Source organism: Amblyomma mixtum, chromosome 10, assembly GCF_055824585.1.
Source record: "Amblyomma mixtum isolate Tamu chromosome 10, ASM5582458v1, whole genome shotgun sequence".
NCBI classification, from domain to species: Eukaryota; Metazoa; Arthropoda; class Arachnida; order Ixodida; family Ixodidae; genus Amblyomma; species Amblyomma mixtum.
Window position 1 is genome coordinate 10,370,484 of NC_143021.1, and position 20,406 is coordinate 10,390,889.

The window sequence follows — 20,406 nt, forward strand, 5'->3', positions numbered from 1 at the left end:
GTGAGATCACATGATGTGACGTCACGTGATGACGTTACACCGGCTGCAAATGGGGCCTCATATCGCGCCGTCGGACGTCGCCCGGCGGAGGCCTCCACGCTTCGGTTCGCGCCGTCGCGCGCGACGCGGCGGCGGCGCCACCATCGCTGCATCACGTGATATGTGACGTCACGCCAGGGATGAAGCGGCGCGCGCCCGCCGTGCTTCGCATCCACTGGGCTTAACCTTGATAAGCCTCCAATTTTTTTTCAAGACTGAAGTTACATGGTTCATTTTGGGTGGAAAAAACAGCGCGAAAAGGACTTCATCTTTGTCTTCCGTCCTTTTCGCGCTGTTTTTTCCACCCAAAATGAACGTATACCAACTCGCCCAACTTTACATTCTACTACAGTTACATGGTTCTTGCTTCTCTTAAAGGGTCTTCATCTGCACAGGTGTTCGACACATGAGCCAAAACAAGCCGAAGATGCAGAAGGAAGAACGGCTCAGAGAAGAGAAAAAAAGAAAAAATTAACAAAAATACACAAACGGGACAGGGAGCGGGGAGGGTATATATATATATATATATATATATATATATATATATAATCCAGCAAAAAAATAAGAAATCTCGGCATGGTATGTAGTAGTAAGAACGTAGACCAACGTTTGAAACGCTTGAAACAATTTATTGACGTTTCGACCGTGGAACGGCCTTCGTCAGAATCATTCTGACGAAGGCCGTTCCATGGTCGAAACGTCAATAAATTGTTTCAAGCGTTTCAAACGTTGGTCTACGGTCTTACTATATATATATATATATATTCTGTACATATCTATGTAGAATAGTACCATGAAAAAAAAAGCTGGCGTGGCAGAGTGGTTGGCGTGCTCGTCTGGCACTCTGGAGGTCCTAGTTAGATTCCCAACTCGACCAATTTCCTACTCTTTTTTTTATTAATGAGTCTGGGATTTTTCGCTCACGGCGAACGCCGCCGACCGCGACACCGGCTTTTCTGTGACAGGAGGCTTTTAACGCTATCATGTTAAAACTAAAAGAACAAGAATTGTCTGGAGAACATATGGCAGGTCCTCTCCGATAATGATAATATATTCTCAGACAATCTCCCTCAAGAGAAAAGTATACAACAGCTGTATCTTACCGGTACTCACCTATGGGGCAGAAACGCGGAGGCTAACAAAGAGGGTTCAGCTTAAGTTAAGGACAACGCAGCGAGCAATGGAAAGGAAAATAATGGGTGTAACGTTAAGAGACAGGAAGAGGGCGGAGTGTGGTAGAGAACAAACGCTGGCTAATGACATCCTAGTCGAAATAAAGATGAAGAAATTTTCTTGGGCAGGGCATGTAATGCGAAGGCAAGATAACCGCTGGTCGTTAACTGTAACGGAGTGTATTCCAAGAGAAGGCAGGCATAGCAGAGGACTACAGAAAGTTATGTGGCCGTATAAGATTAATAAGTTTGCGGGAATAGGGTGGCCGCAAATAGCAAAGGATTGGCTAATTGTAGAGACATATGGGAGAGGCCTACGCCCTGCAAAAGACGTACTCAGGTTGATGATGATGATGGACATGACAGCACTGCCGATGGCTGATTTACTCGCCTGTTGGCAACTATGGCCACCCTCGGACGAAAGGCTGCATAAGTAGTCCCTCCCCCAACGAGTCACTCCGGTACCTTGCGCATCCTTGGCTGCAAGGAACTTACGGCACATATCTCTACAGGTGATGCAGATTATGACTACTTCCCATGGCAACGCCGACTGTAAATGTGCCTTTCCTGACAACGCTATTTACATGCGCCATACTTGCCCAGCGTTCGTGTGATCTGCTCAAGATTTTAAGCGGCTACTGGACACGTCAGTACTGCCGACGGTCAATTCACTCGCCTGTTGGCAGCCATGGCCGCAATCGAACGAAAGGACACAACAGCAGTTCCCCTCAAGCGAACTGTTCTGGGATCTGGCGGTGCCTTGACTGCCAGGAAATTACGGCACGTATTTTTACGGGTAATGCAGATTGCGACCGCTTGCCATGCCAACGTCGACTTCACAGTGTTGCTTTCCTGACAGGCTGTGGCTAGAGTTCCGTCCAGACGGAACTACAATTTGCGCTAGAGTCCCGTCCAGACGGAACTGCATGTAGCGATGGGGTTTCGTCCAGACGGAACTGTATCTGACACCATACAGTTCCATCCAGCATTATCTGCCACAAGAATTATGTCAAGACGGAATTAAAGCTGGCGTTAGGGATTGGGAAACCAGTTTGCTTGCAGACTTTTGCATGTCCATTTAAAAAAGTGGCAATCCTGTCCCGCCTAATGTGTGACAGGATATTCTGCTGCACCATTTTATTTTCCAAGTAGTCAGTGAGAACTGGCAATAGAACGAGTTTTGGCTTCTCTTCGTTGCTTTGTTTCCATAATGCTTTTGGTGCCGTGTACATGCGTAGAGAGAATATCTGAATACAGCTTTGTCAACTGGTTATTCCAGAGGCAAAGAAATTCTTTATGTGGGTAGAAATCACCCATTTTGTATAGTATGGACAGTACGGACATTAGACAGTTTTAGTTTTACGTACGTAGAACCTCCACGCACGTAAATGTGAGCAGTCTACGAAGCGTACGCTCGTGTCGCTTCGTACAGTTTTAGCTACACGTACGGGACGCAAACTGTGTAGATCTGCCATAGAACCTAAAAAATGCGCAAGCAAGTTATGTCGCGCCATCTAGTACAATTAAAGAAAACTAATTTTGTTTAGTCGAGCTGCTTAGAGCGGAGCCAAGCCACAGTGCGGGCGATAAATACTTTCCCCCCTTGCTTCCGACAAACGTTGAGCGATTTCATTCCACCGAACTCTATGTTGCATGTTATCTTCAAAGGGACTGCATTCCTTCACGTCCCACAGCGTATTTAAATCATCGCTTTTCGAGAAGCGAAGGCGCGCTGGTGTCCCACTCATGTTGACGACGTGTGCGTATGGCGCCAAAACGTGCACCGTTTTGCTTTTCCCGCTGACTGTGCCGAGGGTCTCGCGATATCCCGTGAGGTTTTGAGGTTCGCGTGGTCTCGCGAGACCTTCGGCACACTCGTTGCTATGACGACCACAAACGCTTCTCCGTCAGGCTTAGGAGCTGCTGAAACGGATTTCTATCCGGAAAACAAAAGCTAAAAACCTAAAACTTCATGCGAGAGCAAGAATGGACCAACTGAAGGCAAATACAGCAGTTTACAGCTAGATACTACGTCGAGGGATTAGCGACCAAGCTGTTATCGTTGTGAAGCGGGCGGGCAGGGCGCCGCCATCTTGCCAACGCCACGTACGCAAGCAACGTGAAGACCGCAACGCAAAGATCCGAATCTCATTTACGTCCGTGCGACCCACGCAGACACTTCACGTTCTGCACATGCGCACTGGTGACCCGTAAGCGCTCTACTTACGTGAAGCTTCTACGTACGCGAAACTAAAACTGTCTATTGTATGGACGGAACTCTAGCTGCAGTAAATATTCTGTCTGGACGGAACTGCAGCAGCAGCAAATGTTCCGTCTGGACGGAACGCTAGACACTCCGATACCCGGCTAGACACAAAGAAGTGTTGCGGATGGGACCAAAGTTCGCCTTTGAGCCTCGTATGAGGCCTGCAGAGAAGTTGGCGTGTTCTAGGAATATTGTTCGCGTGGCACCAGAGGACATGTGCCCCCCATGTACTGTGGATTGCGTTGGCGTGCTGGAGAGAACCCATGGTAAGCAGCGAAACAGCGGGAGCATGAAGAATATCGTGGAATTCTTGGCAGAAAGTGATCTAAAGTTGATGACAGCTGTTAAGGAGGGATGTTTTGTAGTCCTTCCTGCGGGGGCCTTTGCGGAGAAAGCGTCCGAAGCCCTGCGAAGGAACTTCAGGTGCCTTCAAGGCTTCCAAGGTTAAAAGGCAGGCAGTGGAACTTCTTAGACGCCACAGCTTGAACAAGCTGGCGGAATCAGCCAGCAAGTCGACGGGTCAGCAGCTCGAAGTCTTTTTCATCGCTAAAATGCAAAAGCCAGGCAATCCTTTTCGTTCCATAGTCTCTTAACGGGGGACTTGGCAGCATGTTGTCTCAGGGTATCTTCAGAGGCAACTGGCTTCTTGCTGGTCGAATTTCTCAAAGTGGATAACCCCGGTAACTGCATGTTTTTCAGCATTGACGTGGTGGACCTTTATTATTCATTGTCACATTGTGAACTCATGGAAGCTGTAAAGATTTGATAACACAGGACAATGGTGAATGTGCTTTTATTGATAAATGCGGAGTTTCAGTTGATAATTTTTAGAAATATTTTCCTTTTATCTATCTACAACAGTGGTTGATTGGGAGCGGGAGGCTTTTGTGCAAGCGTGGGGGTTTGCATAGGTTTCAGAGTGGCACCTGTGCTGCCCAACATCTTTCTAAGCAGGGTTGATAGGGCAATTGAAAAGGCATTGAATTAGTCAGTCGTTCGGGTTTTTCGATATGTCGACGACTACTTGGTGTTCACCCGAACAGGCAGCTTGCCTAGAAGTCTGGTCGACGTTCTGAAGATCTTTAAGGAATGTGGACATGGGCTGAAATTCACAACTGAGGTTCCCAGCAGCAGAGAACTGCAGTTTTTGGATTTGGCATTGTGTGGTGAGGACAGCCGCAGTGGCTCAGTGGTTATGGTGCTCGGCTGCTGACCCGAAAGTCGCGGGTTCGATCCCGGCCGCGGCGGTTGAATTTCGATGGAGGCGAAATGCTAAGAGGCACGTGTACTGTGCAATGTCAGTGCACGTTAAAGAACCCCAGGTGGTCGAAATTTCCGGAGCCCTCCACTACGGCGTCTCTCATAGCCAGAGTCGCTTTGGGACGTTAGACCCCATAAAACCAAACCAAACCAAACCAAACACGTGTGCTAGTGGTATCGCCCGAGGACAGTGAAACCCTTGCTAAACTTCCGGTATGGCCATTCCAAGCTCATAAAGGAGGGCATTGCCGTTTCTTGCTCGCAATCAGCTCTCAGCAAATCTTGCCATGAAAGGACGGGGGAGAGCATTTTCGCGCAAGCAAGCAGGTTACAAGTTAATGGGTATCCTGATCAACTCATTTCCAGGCCAGCGGAGAAACTTCTCAGACAGCTTAAGAATGGCTTCAGCCGAAAGAAGGCAAAACGAAGAAAAGGCCGGCTGTGGTCCCGTATGCACAGTGCTTGTCACGTGTGCTGAAAAAGGTTGCAGGTAGATACGACATTGACGTCGTCTTTTCTGCGCCTAGAAAACTTAGCAGAATGTGCAAACAGATCAAGAGGCAAGACGGCAAGAGGGGTGCTTGTCAGGTGCATCATATGTCGCCGTCAGTACCCTGCGAGGTCGGTGTGGTATATCAAGTCCCCTTCTCATGCGGTGCCGTGTACATTGGCCAAACTGGCAGGTGTGTCAATAAGCGTCTAATGGAGCATGAGAACAAAATTAAAAATTATCCCCTTTCTCACACAGGTTCCAACTGCAGAAGCTGCCAATTCAAGCGTGAGAAAGCTTGCGCAGCAAGGAGAGCGAAAGGTGACCCCCTTGTCCAGTCTACTTTTCGATGCAAGGAGTGCAAAAGCGTTCCTGATTACGAGAACACGCGCATCCTGTTCCGACACAGCGATGAACTAACACGCAAGGTAATGGAGGCCTTCTATATTCTCCACAAGGGCACGATGTGTATCAGCAGCCCATCCATTTCATTATCCGAGAGGGAATTGAGTTACCTGACCTCCCATGTGCCTTCCAGATAACTTCTGTCGTCTTGATAAGTGTTTTAATGTTATGTACGCCTTTTGTTCCTCAATAAAAAATCTCGGTCTCTCCCGTAACCGAGACTGGAGTAAGTACGAAATGTTTACGGGCTTAACACGAAGCGTACGCGGAAACGACGAGACGCAGGCCTGACAAGAATGTACATGCAGCGCGTTCGAAACCGTCTAAAGTGCGTAGAGGCGAAAGCGTTTTCCGCACCACTTTGCCTACGTTACACTGGTGACGTCACCACTGGATTACGTCACACATAACTGATGACGAAGTAATGACAAATTACTAATTAGTGACTAATTACTGATTAGTGGACAAATACTAATTAACTGCTAATTAATGACGCTTAAGCTTCGCTTTTAGGAGTGGAACGCGACATCGTGTAAAAATGGGGTCAGGCCAAGCTGACCGATTGGCACAAATTCCGGAATCACACTATCCCTCCCGTACTATTTTCCGGCGGCTACGCGGAGTGGGCTAACCACATATACAACATTCAGAAACAACACGTCACAACACTACAAACCACCGAAGAGATCCCCGCAGTGGACACCCACCTCCTGCATTTGTGGGAGGCGTGCCGGAGCTTAACTAAACGGTGGAAAAAGCAGAAAACTAATCGCAAATTGCGCGACCGCATAGCCAAACTCACAGTGCAGGCTGCAGCGTATGCTGCCGAGCTCTCAGATTCAAATTGGATAGCACGCTGCGACGCCGCAGCTCATCAGATGAGCTCGAAGGGGACGTGGCGTCTCTTTCGCAGTCTAATCGACCCCTCCCAAACAAGAGGGGAGACGCAAAAGCAGCTCCGGCGGGCTATGCAAGGGTTCCAAGGTACGACGGCGCAACTTGCGGACACTCTGTGCGACAGATATCTCTGTCGTATGGAGGACCCGCCTGGGCCAGAGTACATGTACTCTGGCAGGCCTAATGAAACACTCGATGCCCCTTTTTGAGTTGCACGACCTTAAGGCGGCCTTAGCAAAAATGCGCCGGGGTACGGCTCCGGGACGGGACCACATAGCAGTGAACCTGTTAGCGAACCTACCGGACTCAGCCTACCTTCATTTATTAGAATACATCAACCAGATCTGGGACGGGCGTCCACTCCCTCCCGAGTGGAAAACGTCACTTGTGACGTTTATCCCTACAACAGGTAAAGCCGTGAATACGGACAACCTGAGGCCCATATCACTGACCTCATGTGCGGGCAAGCTTATGGAGACGATAGTACGGGATCGCCTCTCTCCATACCTGGAGAGTAAGGGCTTCTTTGCAGTCACCACGTTCGGCTTTCGCCCTCACATGTCTCCAGCTGCACAGGGATGTAATACGACCCACAACTATGCAACACAATGACAAAGCCATCGTCGCCCTTGATCTGAAAGGGGCTTTCGACAATGTGAAACACGGAAGCATCCTGGCCAACTTGAGTTCTACCGATTGTGGGGCTAGGACCTACGCGTATGTAAGAGATTTCTTGTCTAATCGCCAGACCTTTCTTCGGATTGAGGACGAGGAATACGGCCCTTACATGATGGGAACACGGGGTACCCCTCAGGGAGCAGTGTTATCACCGCTCCTGTTCAACATTGCTATGATGCGCCTCCCAAGCCAATTGGCCCGGGTGGAAGGCATTCAACACGCGTTATATGCAGATGATGTTACAATTTGGACCACTCAAGGGAGCCTTGGGGACATGGAGGACCGCCTTCAGCAGGCTGCTTCCATAGTCGATGCGTATGCTAATGACTGTGGGCTCCAATGTGCTCCAGCGAAATCAGAGCTTCTGCATGTCAGAGCGAACCCAAAGGATAGGACAGCAATACACATCTCTCTGTCAGGAGGTCCTATTAGAGAGGTAAAGGAGCTCCGTATTCTGGGTCTTTTCATTCACCAGAGACTCAGACCGGACTCCACTATTGCGAAACTCAAGAGAGTAGGCGAACAGGTAGGACGCATGATCCGCCGCGTTTCCAACAAGCGGGGTGGTCTGCGGGGCAGGGACGCGCTTCGGCTCGTCTATGTCTTCGTGACTAGCCGGATCCTCTACGCCGTGCCTATCTCCGCACTACTAAGCAAGACGAGGCGCGAATAGACGCCATCATCCGCAAGGCAACTAAGCGAGCCCTGGATCTCCCGGTGACTACCTCTAATGCCAAACTCAAGGCATTGAGGGTGCTAAACTCCTATCAGGAGCTGCCGGAGGCCCACCTCGTGAACAAATACACGCGGCTCACGCAGACGGCTCCTGGGCGCCGCCTGCTAAACCGCTTACACATCCAACACGACTGCACTCCAGAGGAGGCGGAGCGTATCCCAGTACTATGGCGCCATATGCTCTGGGTCTCCCCGCTCCCCCGTAACATGGACACCGACATGCATGAAAACAGACGACAAGCGCGGGCTCGGGCTCTTGAGAGACAACACGGCTCCCGACCCGGTGTATATTATGTTGACGTAGCAGGGCCACCACCCACGGGATTTTACTCGGCCGCTATCGTTCACCAGGAAATGCACGTTGATGGACTCTCCTTTCGAGCCCCGAATTCAATGCGGGGCGAGGAAGTAGCGATAGCGCTTGCTGCCGACCACGCCAATTCGAGAATAATCATCACGGACTCCCGAAAAGCATGTGAACATTACTTGGCAGGGGAGATCTCCCCCTTAGCTGCTTGTATTCTACGACGGACTGCCACTGATCCAACACCCAAACGAATCATTTGGGCTCCTGGCCACCAGCGCTTACGAGGTAATGAGGCCGCTGACGCGGCTGCCCGAGCGCTTACTCACCGGGCTCCTCATCCCAGCTCTTCTGGCTCGGAGACTAACCAGCCGCTGCTGCGATTCAGGGAAATATTGACACATTATAGCGACAACCACCGCCTTTTCCCGGCCCCTGCAAAAGGGCTGAGTAAGACGGAGGAGCGAACTTTAAGGCGCCTGCAGACAGGTACTCTACTCTGTCCTGCAATAATAAAACATTACGATCCTAACACGGATGGGCGATGCCCACACTGTGGGGAGACCTGTGATATCTTCCACATGGTGTGGACATGTACTCAAAATCCCCACCTCCCCCCTTCCCCTACCCCTTCCAGAGAGGCATGGGGTGGTGGTGAAAACTTTTATTTTGTGAAAAAGAGTTTGGGAGCCACAGAGTGGTCCCGCTACATGGTCGGCGTCCCTAGTCCGGGACACCGCACGACGAGGCCCCGTCTCTCGCCCGTTTCACCAGAGCCCTTTGGGACTCAAGCGAGGAGCAGTTGAGGAGGGCAGTCTCCCATGCCTCTCTGGAAGGGGTAGGGGAAGGGGGGAGGTGGGGATTTTGAGTACATGCCCACACCATGTGGAAGATATCACAGGTCTCCCCACAGTGTGGGCATCGCCCATCCGTGTTAGGATCGTAATGTTTTATTATTGCAGGACAGAGTAGAGTACCTGTCTGCAGGCGCCTTAAAGTTCGCTCCTCCGTCTTACTCAGCCCTTTTGCAGGGGCCGGGAAAAGGCGGTGGTTGTCGCTATAATGTGTTAATATTTCCCTGAATCGCAGCAGCGGCTGGTTAGTCTCCAAGCCATAAGAGCTGGGATGAGGAGCCCGGTGAGTAAGCGCTCGGGCAGCCGCCTCAGCGGCCTCATTACCTCGAAAGCCCTGGTGGCCAGGAGCCCAAATGGTTCGTTTGGGTGTTGGATCAGTGGCAGTCCGCCGTAGAATACAAGCAGCTAAGGGGGAGATCTCCCCTGCCAAGTAATGTTCACATGCTTTTCGGGAGTCCGTGATGATTATTCTCGAATTGGCGTGGGCGGCAGCAAGTGCTATGGCTACTTCCTCGGCCCGCATTGAATTCGGGGCTCGAAAGGAGAGTCCATCAACGTGCATTTCTTGGTGAACGACAGCGGCCGAGTAAAATCCCGTGGGCGATGGCCCTGCTACGTCTACATAATATACACCGGGTCGGGAGCCGCGTTGTCTCTCAAGAGCCCGAGCCCGCGCTTGTCGTCTGTTTTCATGCATGTCGGTGTCCATGTTACGGGGGAGCGGGGAGACCCAGAGCATATGGCGCCATAGTACTGGGATACGCTCCGCCTCCTCTGGAGTGCAGTCGTGTTGGATGTGTAAGCGGTTTAGCAGGCGGCGCCCAGGAGCCGTCTGCGTGAGCCGCGTGTATTGGTTCACGAGGTGGGCCTCCCGCAGCTCCTGGTAGGAGTTTAGCACCCCCAATGCCTTGAGTTTGGCATTAGAGGTAGCCACCGGGAGATCCAGGGCTCGCTTAGTTGCCTTGCGGATGATGGCGTCTATTCGCGCCTCGTCTTGCTTAGTAGTGCGGAGATATGGCACGGCGTAGAGGATCCGGCTAGTCACGAAGGCATAGACGAGCCGAAGCGCGTCCCTGCCCCGCAGACCACCCCGCTTGTTGGAAACGCGGCGGATCATGCGCCCTACCTGTTCGCCTACTCTCTTGAGTTTCGCAATAGTGGAGTCCGGTCTGAGTCTCTGATGAATGAAAAGGCCCAGAATACGGAGCTCCTCCACCTCTCTAATAGGACCTCCTGACAGAGAGATGTGTATTGCTGTCCTATCCTTTGGGTTCGCTCTGACATGCAGAAGCTCTGATTTCGCTGGAGCACATTGGAGCCCACAGACATTAGCATACGCATCGACTATGGAAGCAGCCTGCTGAAGGCGGTCCTCCATGTCCCCAAGACTCCCCTGAGTGGTCCAAATTGTAATATCATCTGCATATAACGCCTGTTGAATGCCTTCCACCCGGACCAATTGGCTTGGGAGGCGCATCATAGCAATGTTGAACAGGAGCGGTGATAACACTGCTCCCTGAGGGGTACCCCGTGTTCCCATCATGTAAGGGCCGTATTCCTCGCCCTCAATCCGAAGAAAGGCCTGGCGATTAGACAAGAAATCTCTTACATACGCGTAGGTCCTAGCCCCACAATCGGTAGAACTCAAGTTGGCCAGGATGCTTCCGTGTTTCACATTGTCGAAAGCCCCTTTCAGATCAAGGGCGAGGATGACTTTGTCATTGTGTTGCATAGTTGTGGGTCGTATTACATCCCTGTGCAGCTGGAGAAGGACATCCTGTGCAGACATGTGAGGGCGAAACCCGAACATGGTGACTGCAAAGAAGCCCTTACTCTCCAGGTATGGAGAGAGGCGATCCCGTACCATCGTCTCCATAAGCTTGCCCGCACATGAGGTCAGTGATATGGGCCTCAGGTTGTCCGTGTTCACGGCCTTACCTGTTTTAGGCATAAACGTCACAAGTGACGTTTTCCATTCGGGAGGGAGTGGACGCCCGTCCCAGATCTGGTTGATGTATCCTAATAAATGAAGGTAGGCTGAGTCCGGAAGTTCGCCAACAGGTTCACTGTTATGTGGTCCCGTCCCGGAGCCGTACCCCGGCGCATTTTTGCTAAGGCCGCCTTAAGGTCGTGCAAGTCAAAAGGGGCATCGAGTGTTTCATTAGGCCTGCCAGAGTACATGTACTGTGGCCCAGGCGGGTCCTCCATACGACAGAGATATCTGTTGCACAGAGTGTCCGCAAGTTGCGCCGTCGTACCTTGGAACCCTTGCAGAGCCCACCGGAGCTGCTTTTGCGTCTCCCCTCTCGTTTGGGAGGGATCGATTAGACTGCGAAAGAGACGCCACGTCCCCTTCGAGCTCATCTGATGAGCTGCGGCGTCGCAGCGTGCTATCCAATTTGAATCTGAGAGCTCGGCAGCATACGCTGCAGCCTGCTCTGTGAGTTTGGCTATGCGGTCGCGTAATTTGCGATTAGTTTTCTGCTTTTTCCACCGTTTAGTTAAGCTCCGGCGCGACTCCCACAAATGCAGGAGGTGGGTGTCCACTGCGGGGATCTCTTCGGTGGTTTGTAGTGTTGTGACGTGTTGTTTCTGAATGTTGTATATGTGGTTAGCCCATTCCGCGTAGCCGCCGGAAAATAGTACGGGAGGGATAGTGTGATTCCGGAATTTGTGCCAATCGGTCAGCTTGGCCTGACCCCATTTTTTGCGCGCTGCCTTTGCCTCGAGTGTAATCCGGAGAAGGAGGTGATCGCTGCCTAGAGAATCTCCCAAGTTCTCCCATGCAGCCGCTCTAGCATTTTTAACGAGAGAAAGGTCTGGACACGTGTCGCGGGTTACCGAATTCCCCACTCGAGTGGGATACGCAGGGTCCGTGAGCAACGTGAGGCTGAGGGTGGAGATGAGCTCCGCCAGCTTACGTCCTCTTGCCTGTTCGAAGTGGTAGCCCCAATGAAGGCTGGGAGCATTGAAGTCTCCAACGATCACTAGAGGCTCTTTGGCTGCCAATTTTATCGCGCGAAGGAAGATTTCATTGAAAGTTACGCGCGGCATACGCGGAGGGCAGTATATGTTGAGGATATGTATTGACGGGTCGCGGCGTCTGAGAGGCAGTACTCGGACCATTGTATATTCTCGCTCGGTACTCAAGTCTAAGTCGACCTGAACCACGGTGTAAGCCTTATTCACCAGGATGCTTGTAGAGGGGCCCCCCTGAAAGGTGCTGTAGCCTGATAATTTAGGGTCTATGCCGGGCTCCTGTAGGACAATGAGCGCCGGCATGTCACCTAGGGACTGCAGGTAAAGCTGGAGGTGTGACCGATTTTTCCAAGATCTGAAACCCCTGCAGTTCCATTGGATGATCTGGAATTTTTCAAAGTTTTTAGCATTCCTATTACATCTGCTAGCCATCTTGTCGTATTTATTTAACGGTGATCGGAATAGCTCTGGCCGGGAGCCGGCGCAACCCCAGTGAGGGGCCGTACCGACCCACCAGCTGCCGAGCCTGAACCATGTTCCTCCGCTGCCTGACGGAAGGCTGTCTTACGTTTGAGGTGAGGGGATTCGCAGCTTGTGGCGTTCTTAATTTGGATGCTGACCCAGGGCTGCACGGCTTTAAGGACCGAGTCAGTGACCTGGGCCATAAAGTCGGGAAGTGCTTGCGTTAAAGCTGCCTTGAACATGTCCTGGAAGGACTCGCGGACTGCTGACATGATTTGGTTCGGGAGGGCCGCCACTTGCTCCTCCAGTTGCTCGGTTTGGCGCTGCAGTGCCTCTAGGCCGGCGACGCGACCAGCTGATCCAACTGCCGTGTCCCCGCTCTGCCGCGAGACGGCAGTGAGGCAAGATGTTACGGATGATCCGTCATCCTCGTCGTCTGGCTCAGCTTCTTGCATTGGTTGAGATGACACGGCCCGTTTGGCCTCTAATTCCTGAATTTTGCGCGCTAGAATTTGGTTCTGGCGCCTGAGCTCCTCTACCTGCTGCTGTAGGGCGGTTTCGGTAGGGGAGGGACGGGTAGGGGGCCCGGAGACTGCCCTACTCCAACTGCTCACCTGTGGTTGGACGGGTGCCAAGGGCGGGAAGTCCCTGGCGTTGAGGACCGGGGGCGCCGCCTGGGTCGCGGACTTGACAGGTTTCGATAGCCCGGTTTTGGCCTTGGTTTCCTGATCGGCTGACGCTTTCTTGGCCTTGGGCGGAGGAGCCTGCTTGGGCCCCGTCTTTGTCTTCGGTTTGGATCCTGATGGGGAGCTGGGTTTGACGGTTTCCGGAACCGCCCGGCACAGCCAGGAGCTCCGGTAGGGTGGCCGCCTCCGCAGATGAGGCAGCTCGGAACGCAGTCATGTTCCGCCGGGCCGTCAGGAGTGGCATCGGGAACCTGGACTCCGCAGCGTTTGCAGCGCCCCGGCTGCGGTCGCGGGCACGCATCGGCCCGATGGCCCACTGTGCCACAGTGGTGGCATGCAGGCACTGTTTTCTTGTACAGGCGAACAGGGAGCCGTTCGTAGCTGTACAACACCGTCCGTGGCACCTTAGTCCCCGCGAAGGTGATCACCGCAACCGGGGTTCCCCCCAGCTTGCGCACAGACACCACATTTGGTTCCGCACAGAGTTTTCTTTTAACGGTTTCAGACGTTTCGTCAGGCGAAACACTCACGACGCCGCGACAGAACGCACCGGAGAGTTTGGGGTGTCCCCGGAACGGTAGCTCGCGTTCCCCAACCCGCAGCACAACATCCCGGAGTAGCTTCTCCGCGGCGTCGACTGATTTCAACGCACATACTAGCACGTTTTGGTCCCAAACAGGCCACACCGCAAGTCCTGCATTTGTGTCGGCCCCGAGGATGCTGCGGATTGCAGCGCCGGCTTGTCCGGGACCAAAAGTTGCTCTGAGGTCGACCGTGTTTCGCGGTTTCAGCACCACGACGATGTCGTCTTTTTCGATACGCGGCGTGTTCTGCGGCCGCCACCGGAGTTGCCTGGAGCGCTTCGAGGTTGCGTTCAGCGCACTCCCGCCCTGCGTATGCGTAGAGCTAGCCGGCGCCTGTTGCTGGGTGGCACCAGCACCAGCGTCTCTCGATGCCGCCGCCGCGTTCTTCTTTCCGCGCCAGACGCGGACCATATCTTCAAGGTAATCGTCCTCGGTTGGTAGAAGATCCTCGCCTTGAGTAGTACCCTCGGATTGGTTTGTATCCATTGTTACGATCCGCAAGGACTGTGGGTCGTACCCGGTGACTTGATTTGGAGCCGCCGAGGCCGAGGGATCGCCGACCGGGGCCATCGCAGGCCCCGGCGCCGTTAGGCTTAGCACCACCGCGGCGTGACGAAGACTTCAAATGCCCGAAAAGTGGTCAAAAATTGGCCCCACCTTTACAAACGTGGTGTAGACGGGTGCCGCTGAGGTTCACGATGGTACCAGGCTTACAGGGGAAAAACGATGTATCGCAATTGATTGCGAGCTATCACGGAGCCGACGCGGCATGCGACCGCTCCCGTCACCGACGCGACGCTCTCTCCAGGCATGGGAGACTGCCCTCCTCAACTGCTCCTCGCTTGAGTCGCAAAGGGCTCTGGTGAAACGGGCGAGAGACGGGGCCTCGTCATGCGGTGTCCCGGACTAGGGACGCCGACCACGTAGCGGGGCCACTCTGTGGCTCCCAAACTCTTTTCACAAAATAAAAGTTTTCACCACCACCACCAGGCAGTCCACGGAACGCCACCACCCGTTCGCGCGATGCCTTGTCCTTTGAACGCGACGCTATTTGAGGAAAGGAAATTACGCAGTAATTCTCTATCATCTCGGTGGACACCCGTACCGCACCGTACAGAAAGGGAGGAACGCCTCCACCCGTTCGGCGCGATGCCTTGCCCTTTGAACGCAACGCTTTTTGAGGAAAGGAAATGGAGCAGTAATTCTCTGTCATCTCGGTGGACACCCGAACCGCACCGTACAGGAAGGGAAGAACGCAACCACCCGTTCGGCGCGAAGCTACTGGCGCTTGTATGCCGGTCCTGTAGGAGTATATTCTAGGCACTATCTCGTACGGTGCCCGGATGTTCTCGTTTCAGTGCCCGGATGAGAGGAATTCAGTGCCCGGATGTCGGCTGTCGGTCTCGGCGTGACATCACCACACTGCCGACAACGGGAGCTAAAAGCATTTCATGCTTAATCGGCGCTTGTTTCTGTCACTCTTTCATCTCGTCTCGTGTCCCGTTCTTGTTGCGCTGTGAGCAAAATTATGAATACTTACCAACTCGCCCAAATTTCCGCCTTCCTGAACGGTATATTTCGTTATGTTCGTATACAGCATGGGCAAAATCCAATGGCATTGGTGATTTTAGAGGAACTCAAGTGTTCTCTACATTGTGTTATGTCACGACACATTGTACTTTAGTGTTAAGGCGAAAGCCTTAAGATCCCGGCCGCGGCGGCTGAATTTATTTGGAGGAGAAATTCGAGGCCCGTGTACTGGGCGATGTCACCAGTGTCAGAGAAAGGCATCGCGATCGGGTGGCTGTTTCCGATGCGGAAGCTGGAGGCACGTTGTTGCGAACTGGCCATTTGATCGTGAGAACCCAGCTGACTAACTAGAGCGTCCGCCGCGCGAGGATAGGTTAGCGGCACGCGTGTCCACCCATGCCTCGGAAACCACGCGTGCAACTCTCAGGGACGTTAAAATCAGCTGTCGGGAAGCAGTTATCAGCGCCATTGTGGACACCGGCGCAGATATCACCGTAGTGCGCGAAAGCCTTGTACCTGAGGAGTTTGTGTCCCCACATGGGACAATCGATCTCATCTCCGCCTTCGGAGAAAAAGTAGAGGCGAAGCTGGCAGTTGTTCCGTTGAAGCTGTACCGTGGTGCTTCCTTAATCGAAAATGTGGACGATGCGACACCGGTGACGTGTGCGCTCACAGACAAGCTCACGCACGCCGACTGTCTGATCTCCGCAGACGCATGGAAACGGCTGCACAGCTCGCGCAAAACGGACAGCAGGGGTCTCGCGCAGGCGGTTGGGACGTCGCCGCCAGGTGAAGACAGACCGGATGAATCAGGGCCAGACACAGGCGCCGAGCCAATCTTGGCGTTCGAATGCGAAACTCTACCCCAGCGGATGGCTGACAGTAATGAGCTAGAGCGAACTCGGAGCCGATCATCCCCTTTAGATAGAGATGTCAGTAAGGTGCAGAGCAATGCTGCAGATGAGCGGGCTGGACTCGACGGCATGAAGCCGGTTGAAATTGAAAGCGTGCGAGTGGAATGGCGCGTCCCGTCAAGTACTTCAGAGAGTGTTGACGCAGAGTTGCCGGATGTAGCTGAGTCGGACATTCAGGTTGAAAGAAAACAGCAATCCCGACCCGCCTGTACTGAAATGAGCTCCGAGAGCGTGCTGGGTGACATGCAAGATGTAATCGAAAGTGGCCAGGTAGCCGACGCGCGTGAGGGTGTGGAAGACATTTGCGCTCAACCGCATGAGCATGAGGACACGGGTGACTCGGCAGGCGCTGGTGTCCCGTGGGAACTCTTGTTGCCCACCGACGCGGAAACAGTGCATCAGGTGTGTTGCAGCGATGACGCGGTTCAAACAGCGACCTCAGTAGCAGCGGTGGCGCACGAGGAACCCGTGTCGCAGCTGCTGAGAGCCGATTCTGAGGCAGCTAATGCAGGTACAGACAATAAGGCAGCAGAGCGATTTCCAGATGAAAGGAAGTGCAGTAGTGGTGACAGGGAATGCGTCAGTCACAGTGGCCAGAACAAAGGAACACCGGTACATTTTAAGCTGAGAATGCCGTGCGTGAGAGGCCCCTCAGCGCACAAAAGTGCGTCTAGAGTGACAACCCGCGGCCTGAGTGCGCTGACGGCCGGTGTCACAATTGAAGCAAAAACAGCGCTGCGAAAGGGGAATATCGTCACTGCGCGCACTGCCGGTGCCGCAGGGATGTTCGGTCGTAAACGGCAAGTGCGGGTGTTCGACCCGGGAGGACACCGCCGAAATCGTCGGTCGCGTTGGCCGGGGCCAGTCCACCCTTAACTGCTTTTGCCTGTTACGAAATGTTCGAATGCCGTAAGGAAAGTTCTGTGCGAGGCGATTTCACTGACCATTCTGGACCCGCGAAAGCCGTATCTGCTTTTTACAGACGCGTTGGCAGTAGCAGCCGGCACCTGCTTGGCGCAGCTTTCTGACCACGGCACTGAGGCGCCGATAGCCTTCGCCAGCCACACCGTTGCAAATGCGGGGGGCTGCAATCGAAAGGGAGGCATTCGGGGTGATCTGGGCACTAAAAAAGTTTGAGACGTGGGTGTTTGCCGCCGCCGTGACTGTCATCACTGACCACAATCCGCTCTCATTTCTTACGAGCAGCGTGCCCCAAAGTGCAAAGCTTACACGCTGGGCTCTGGCGCTCCAACGCTACAATGTTAACATTGAGCATCGCAGGGGAGTCGACCACGGTAACGCGGATGCCTTGTCTAGGATCCCCAACGCTTGTTGGAATAGTACACTGGCTGACGTCCCGCAGTGACCGCTGGGAAACTGGACCAGGGAACAGTGAACACTGACTCGTTGGACTTAAGAGAGACACTCTGATCCAACCCAGCGAAAGTGGTACTTTTCTGTGTGTGTTTGTTTAGTGGACTCTCCAGCATGTATCTGTGAAGTGTGTGACGAAAGGTCGCGGCATGCTGGCCCACAGACTCCTGCAGCTTACTCGTGCCGAGGTACTCAACTGACACTTGCCGAACCCTTTTTGTTGTTTGTTGCCTCGGCTTATCTCTCAATAGATTAGCAGAGTCTTGGGGGGAAGGTGTAGGGTTCGGCACGCTGCCACCTCTTTTTGCACATGTGTGGTGAACATTCCGCGAGAGGGCAGCGGCCTAGGCTGCGCGTCCCGTTTTGTTTCTTTTTGTTTTGTTTTAGTGCGTGCCGTTGGAAGGGGAGGAGCGGCTCGAACGCCCATGCTCTTCGGTTGGTCTCCCCGTTCGTTCTTGCGTTTTCCCTTGCCACTCCGGACGGCGGGGCTCTCTGCCGACATCGACCTTGGGCTCCTGTCCCCCGTCTTCCCGGAATCCTGCCTCCCGGGGGGGGAGAAGCCGCCGGCCATAAACAAGCGAGAACGGTCTTGGTTTCGTCGCGTTACGCGACGTGCTGTGTACTAGGCTAGCAGCCGAAAGTGTCCGTTGGCTCCAGATGTCTAGCGCGCATCCGGTCCACTTGGCGGAGGATTGCGCAACCACGTAGGGAGGAATTTCGGGGTGAGGGAGAAACCCTGACATCAGTTCTGAGCTTTCCCATTCGTTAAAACTGATGTCAGGCGGGAAGCGGTAACACAGTTCAATTTTGCGTGTGGAAAGGGGCGCGGGATCGGGGTGAACTCGTGAAGAGACCCGCGCCCGAGGGCTTTTTGCGCTAGCTACTCGTAGCTGTCAGTCGCTCGGTCTGGCCGAGCGCGGAGGTAGCGGCCGTTGAGAGCTGGTGCAAGGCGCGCCAGTTCGACTGTTGGGACGTGGTGTCCCTCGCCTCTGTGCAGGCGGTCGGCTAGGCCAGCCGCGGATAGTTTGGCCGTACTGAATCTTGTACCCATCTGTAAATAGCTTGTATAAAAGTTCTTCGTTTCTCCCTAAATCGCTTCGCCTGGAAATCACTTCATCGAGACGACCTTCAAGCGGTGCATCCAATTGCTGGAAACCACCGGACCAACACCACCGGCACAACTTTACTGTGCAGCAGAATATCCTGTCTCACATTAGGCGGGACAGGATTGCCACTTTTTTAAATGGACATGCAAAAGTCTGCAAGCAAACTGGTTTCCCAATCCCTAACGCCAGCTTTAATTCCGTCTTGACATAACTCTTGTGGCAGATAATGCTGGATGGAACTGTATGGTGTCAGATACAGTTCCGTCTGGACGAAACCCCATCGCTACATGCAGTTCCGTCTGGACGGAACTCTAGCGCAAATTGTAGTTCCGTCTGGACGGCACTCTAGCCACAGCCACCAAAATAACGGTGTCGGGAGTGGTGACATCTAGGGGGGAGTATGGTTTATAGCCAGGTAGTTTCACTGGGCCATGAGTTTCCTGAAGGGCGATGATATCAGGGGGGAGGTCGGAATTTTGGACATACTGCTGCAGATTGCCTCGCTTGCGGCGAAACCCCCTGCAGTTCCATTGCCACACATTAAGTAGGTGGCGGGGCGCCATGGTGAAGGGTGGGTGAAGCTAAGATGGGTTGGGGGGGTGGGAGCGTGCGGCAAGCGACTGTATGGTTTAACGCGCGTCGTGTGTAGGGCGGCCGTTGCGTCTCCCCTAGCTTCAAGGCCTGTGACGCGTGTTTGGATCTGTTGCATGAGGGTGTTAAGTTGTTGTTGGATTTGCTGCTGCATTTGTTGTTGGAACTGGAGCATTTGCTGTTGGATTTGTTGGGAGAACTCAGCAAATTTCGCTTCGAGCTTAGCATCAATTTTAGCCTCTAATTTTTCCTCTAGGCGAGCCTCAAATTCCTCGAGGTCGGCAAAATTAACGTAGCGTTCTGAGCGGGAGGTAGCTTTCCGCTTAGAGGGAGGACTAGAAGTAGTATCTTTGGGTTGCGGGGGAGTAGATGGGGGCGCCTGAGGTGAGATGGTAGGAACAGGTTGAAGTGGTAGAGTGGCATTTGTTTGAGGTGGTGGATCGGGTGCAAAGGGTGGACGCTTTAAAGAAGCGTTTTCTTGTTTGAGTCTATGATTGCTAGCTTTAAGGGCTGTTATCTCGTCGCGCAGGGCTTGCAGGTCTGAATCACGAGACTGAGATTGCTGAGAGTGAGAAGCCGCAGCTGCCCAGCTCACCTGGTTTTTCGTGGAGGGTTCTCGGTGAGGAGACGACTTGGAGTCCAGGGGTGGGAAGAACCGGCAGCGATTCCGGCTAGAGCGCCGGTAAGAGGAGGAGGAGCGGTTAGAATCCATTTTGGCCGAGGTGTTCCCAGACCCATACCCATCGTTCCCGATCCCGGACCCGTCGCCAAGGCGACGGGTCCGGGATCGGGAACGATGGGAGGTGGAGGCACTGTCTGAGTCAGCATGTAGCTGGCGTTTCAGTACGGCAGCAGGAATTTTGTAGCGGCGTTTACACTTGGAGGAACCAGTCTGGTGAGGACCAGAACAAACTACACAAGTGGGGGTGCATTCATGGGCGGGTCGCGAGCTCCGCAGTGAGGACACTTGGAGAGCTCGGGAGACGGGCAAACATCCTCTCGGTGTCCCGTTTTGCCGCAGTTAAGGCAGGCTTCCACTTTGTTCTTGAAGATGTAGCAGCGCACAGCACTGCCTGCGTA

The 20,406-nt window shown here is 53.4% G+C and overlaps 1 protein-coding gene across 2 annotated transcripts in view; it reads right to left on the reverse strand.

Annotated features, from left to right (window-relative positions):
* Positions 1-14,645, reverse strand: part of LOC149325119 (uncharacterized) — a 48,737-nt gene extending 34,092 nt beyond the window's left edge. Inside the window, exons 1-2 of one of the 2 annotated variants that reach the window (XM_089563546.1) lie at positions 13,156-14,644; positions 8,910-9,075 (exon numbers count right to left, since the gene is read on the reverse strand). In XM_089563546.1, the coding sequence (XP_089419672.1) occupies positions 8,970-9,075; positions 13,156-14,381 (1,332 nt within the window). In that variant the 5' untranslated portion in view covers positions 14,382-14,644 and the 3' untranslated portion in view covers positions 8,910-8,969. Of the gene's footprint in view, positions 1-8,909; positions 9,076-13,155 lie in introns of those variants that run through there. The other variant, XM_089563545.1, reaches the window with a different exon arrangement.
* Positions 14,646-20,406: the final 5,761 nt, after the last annotated feature.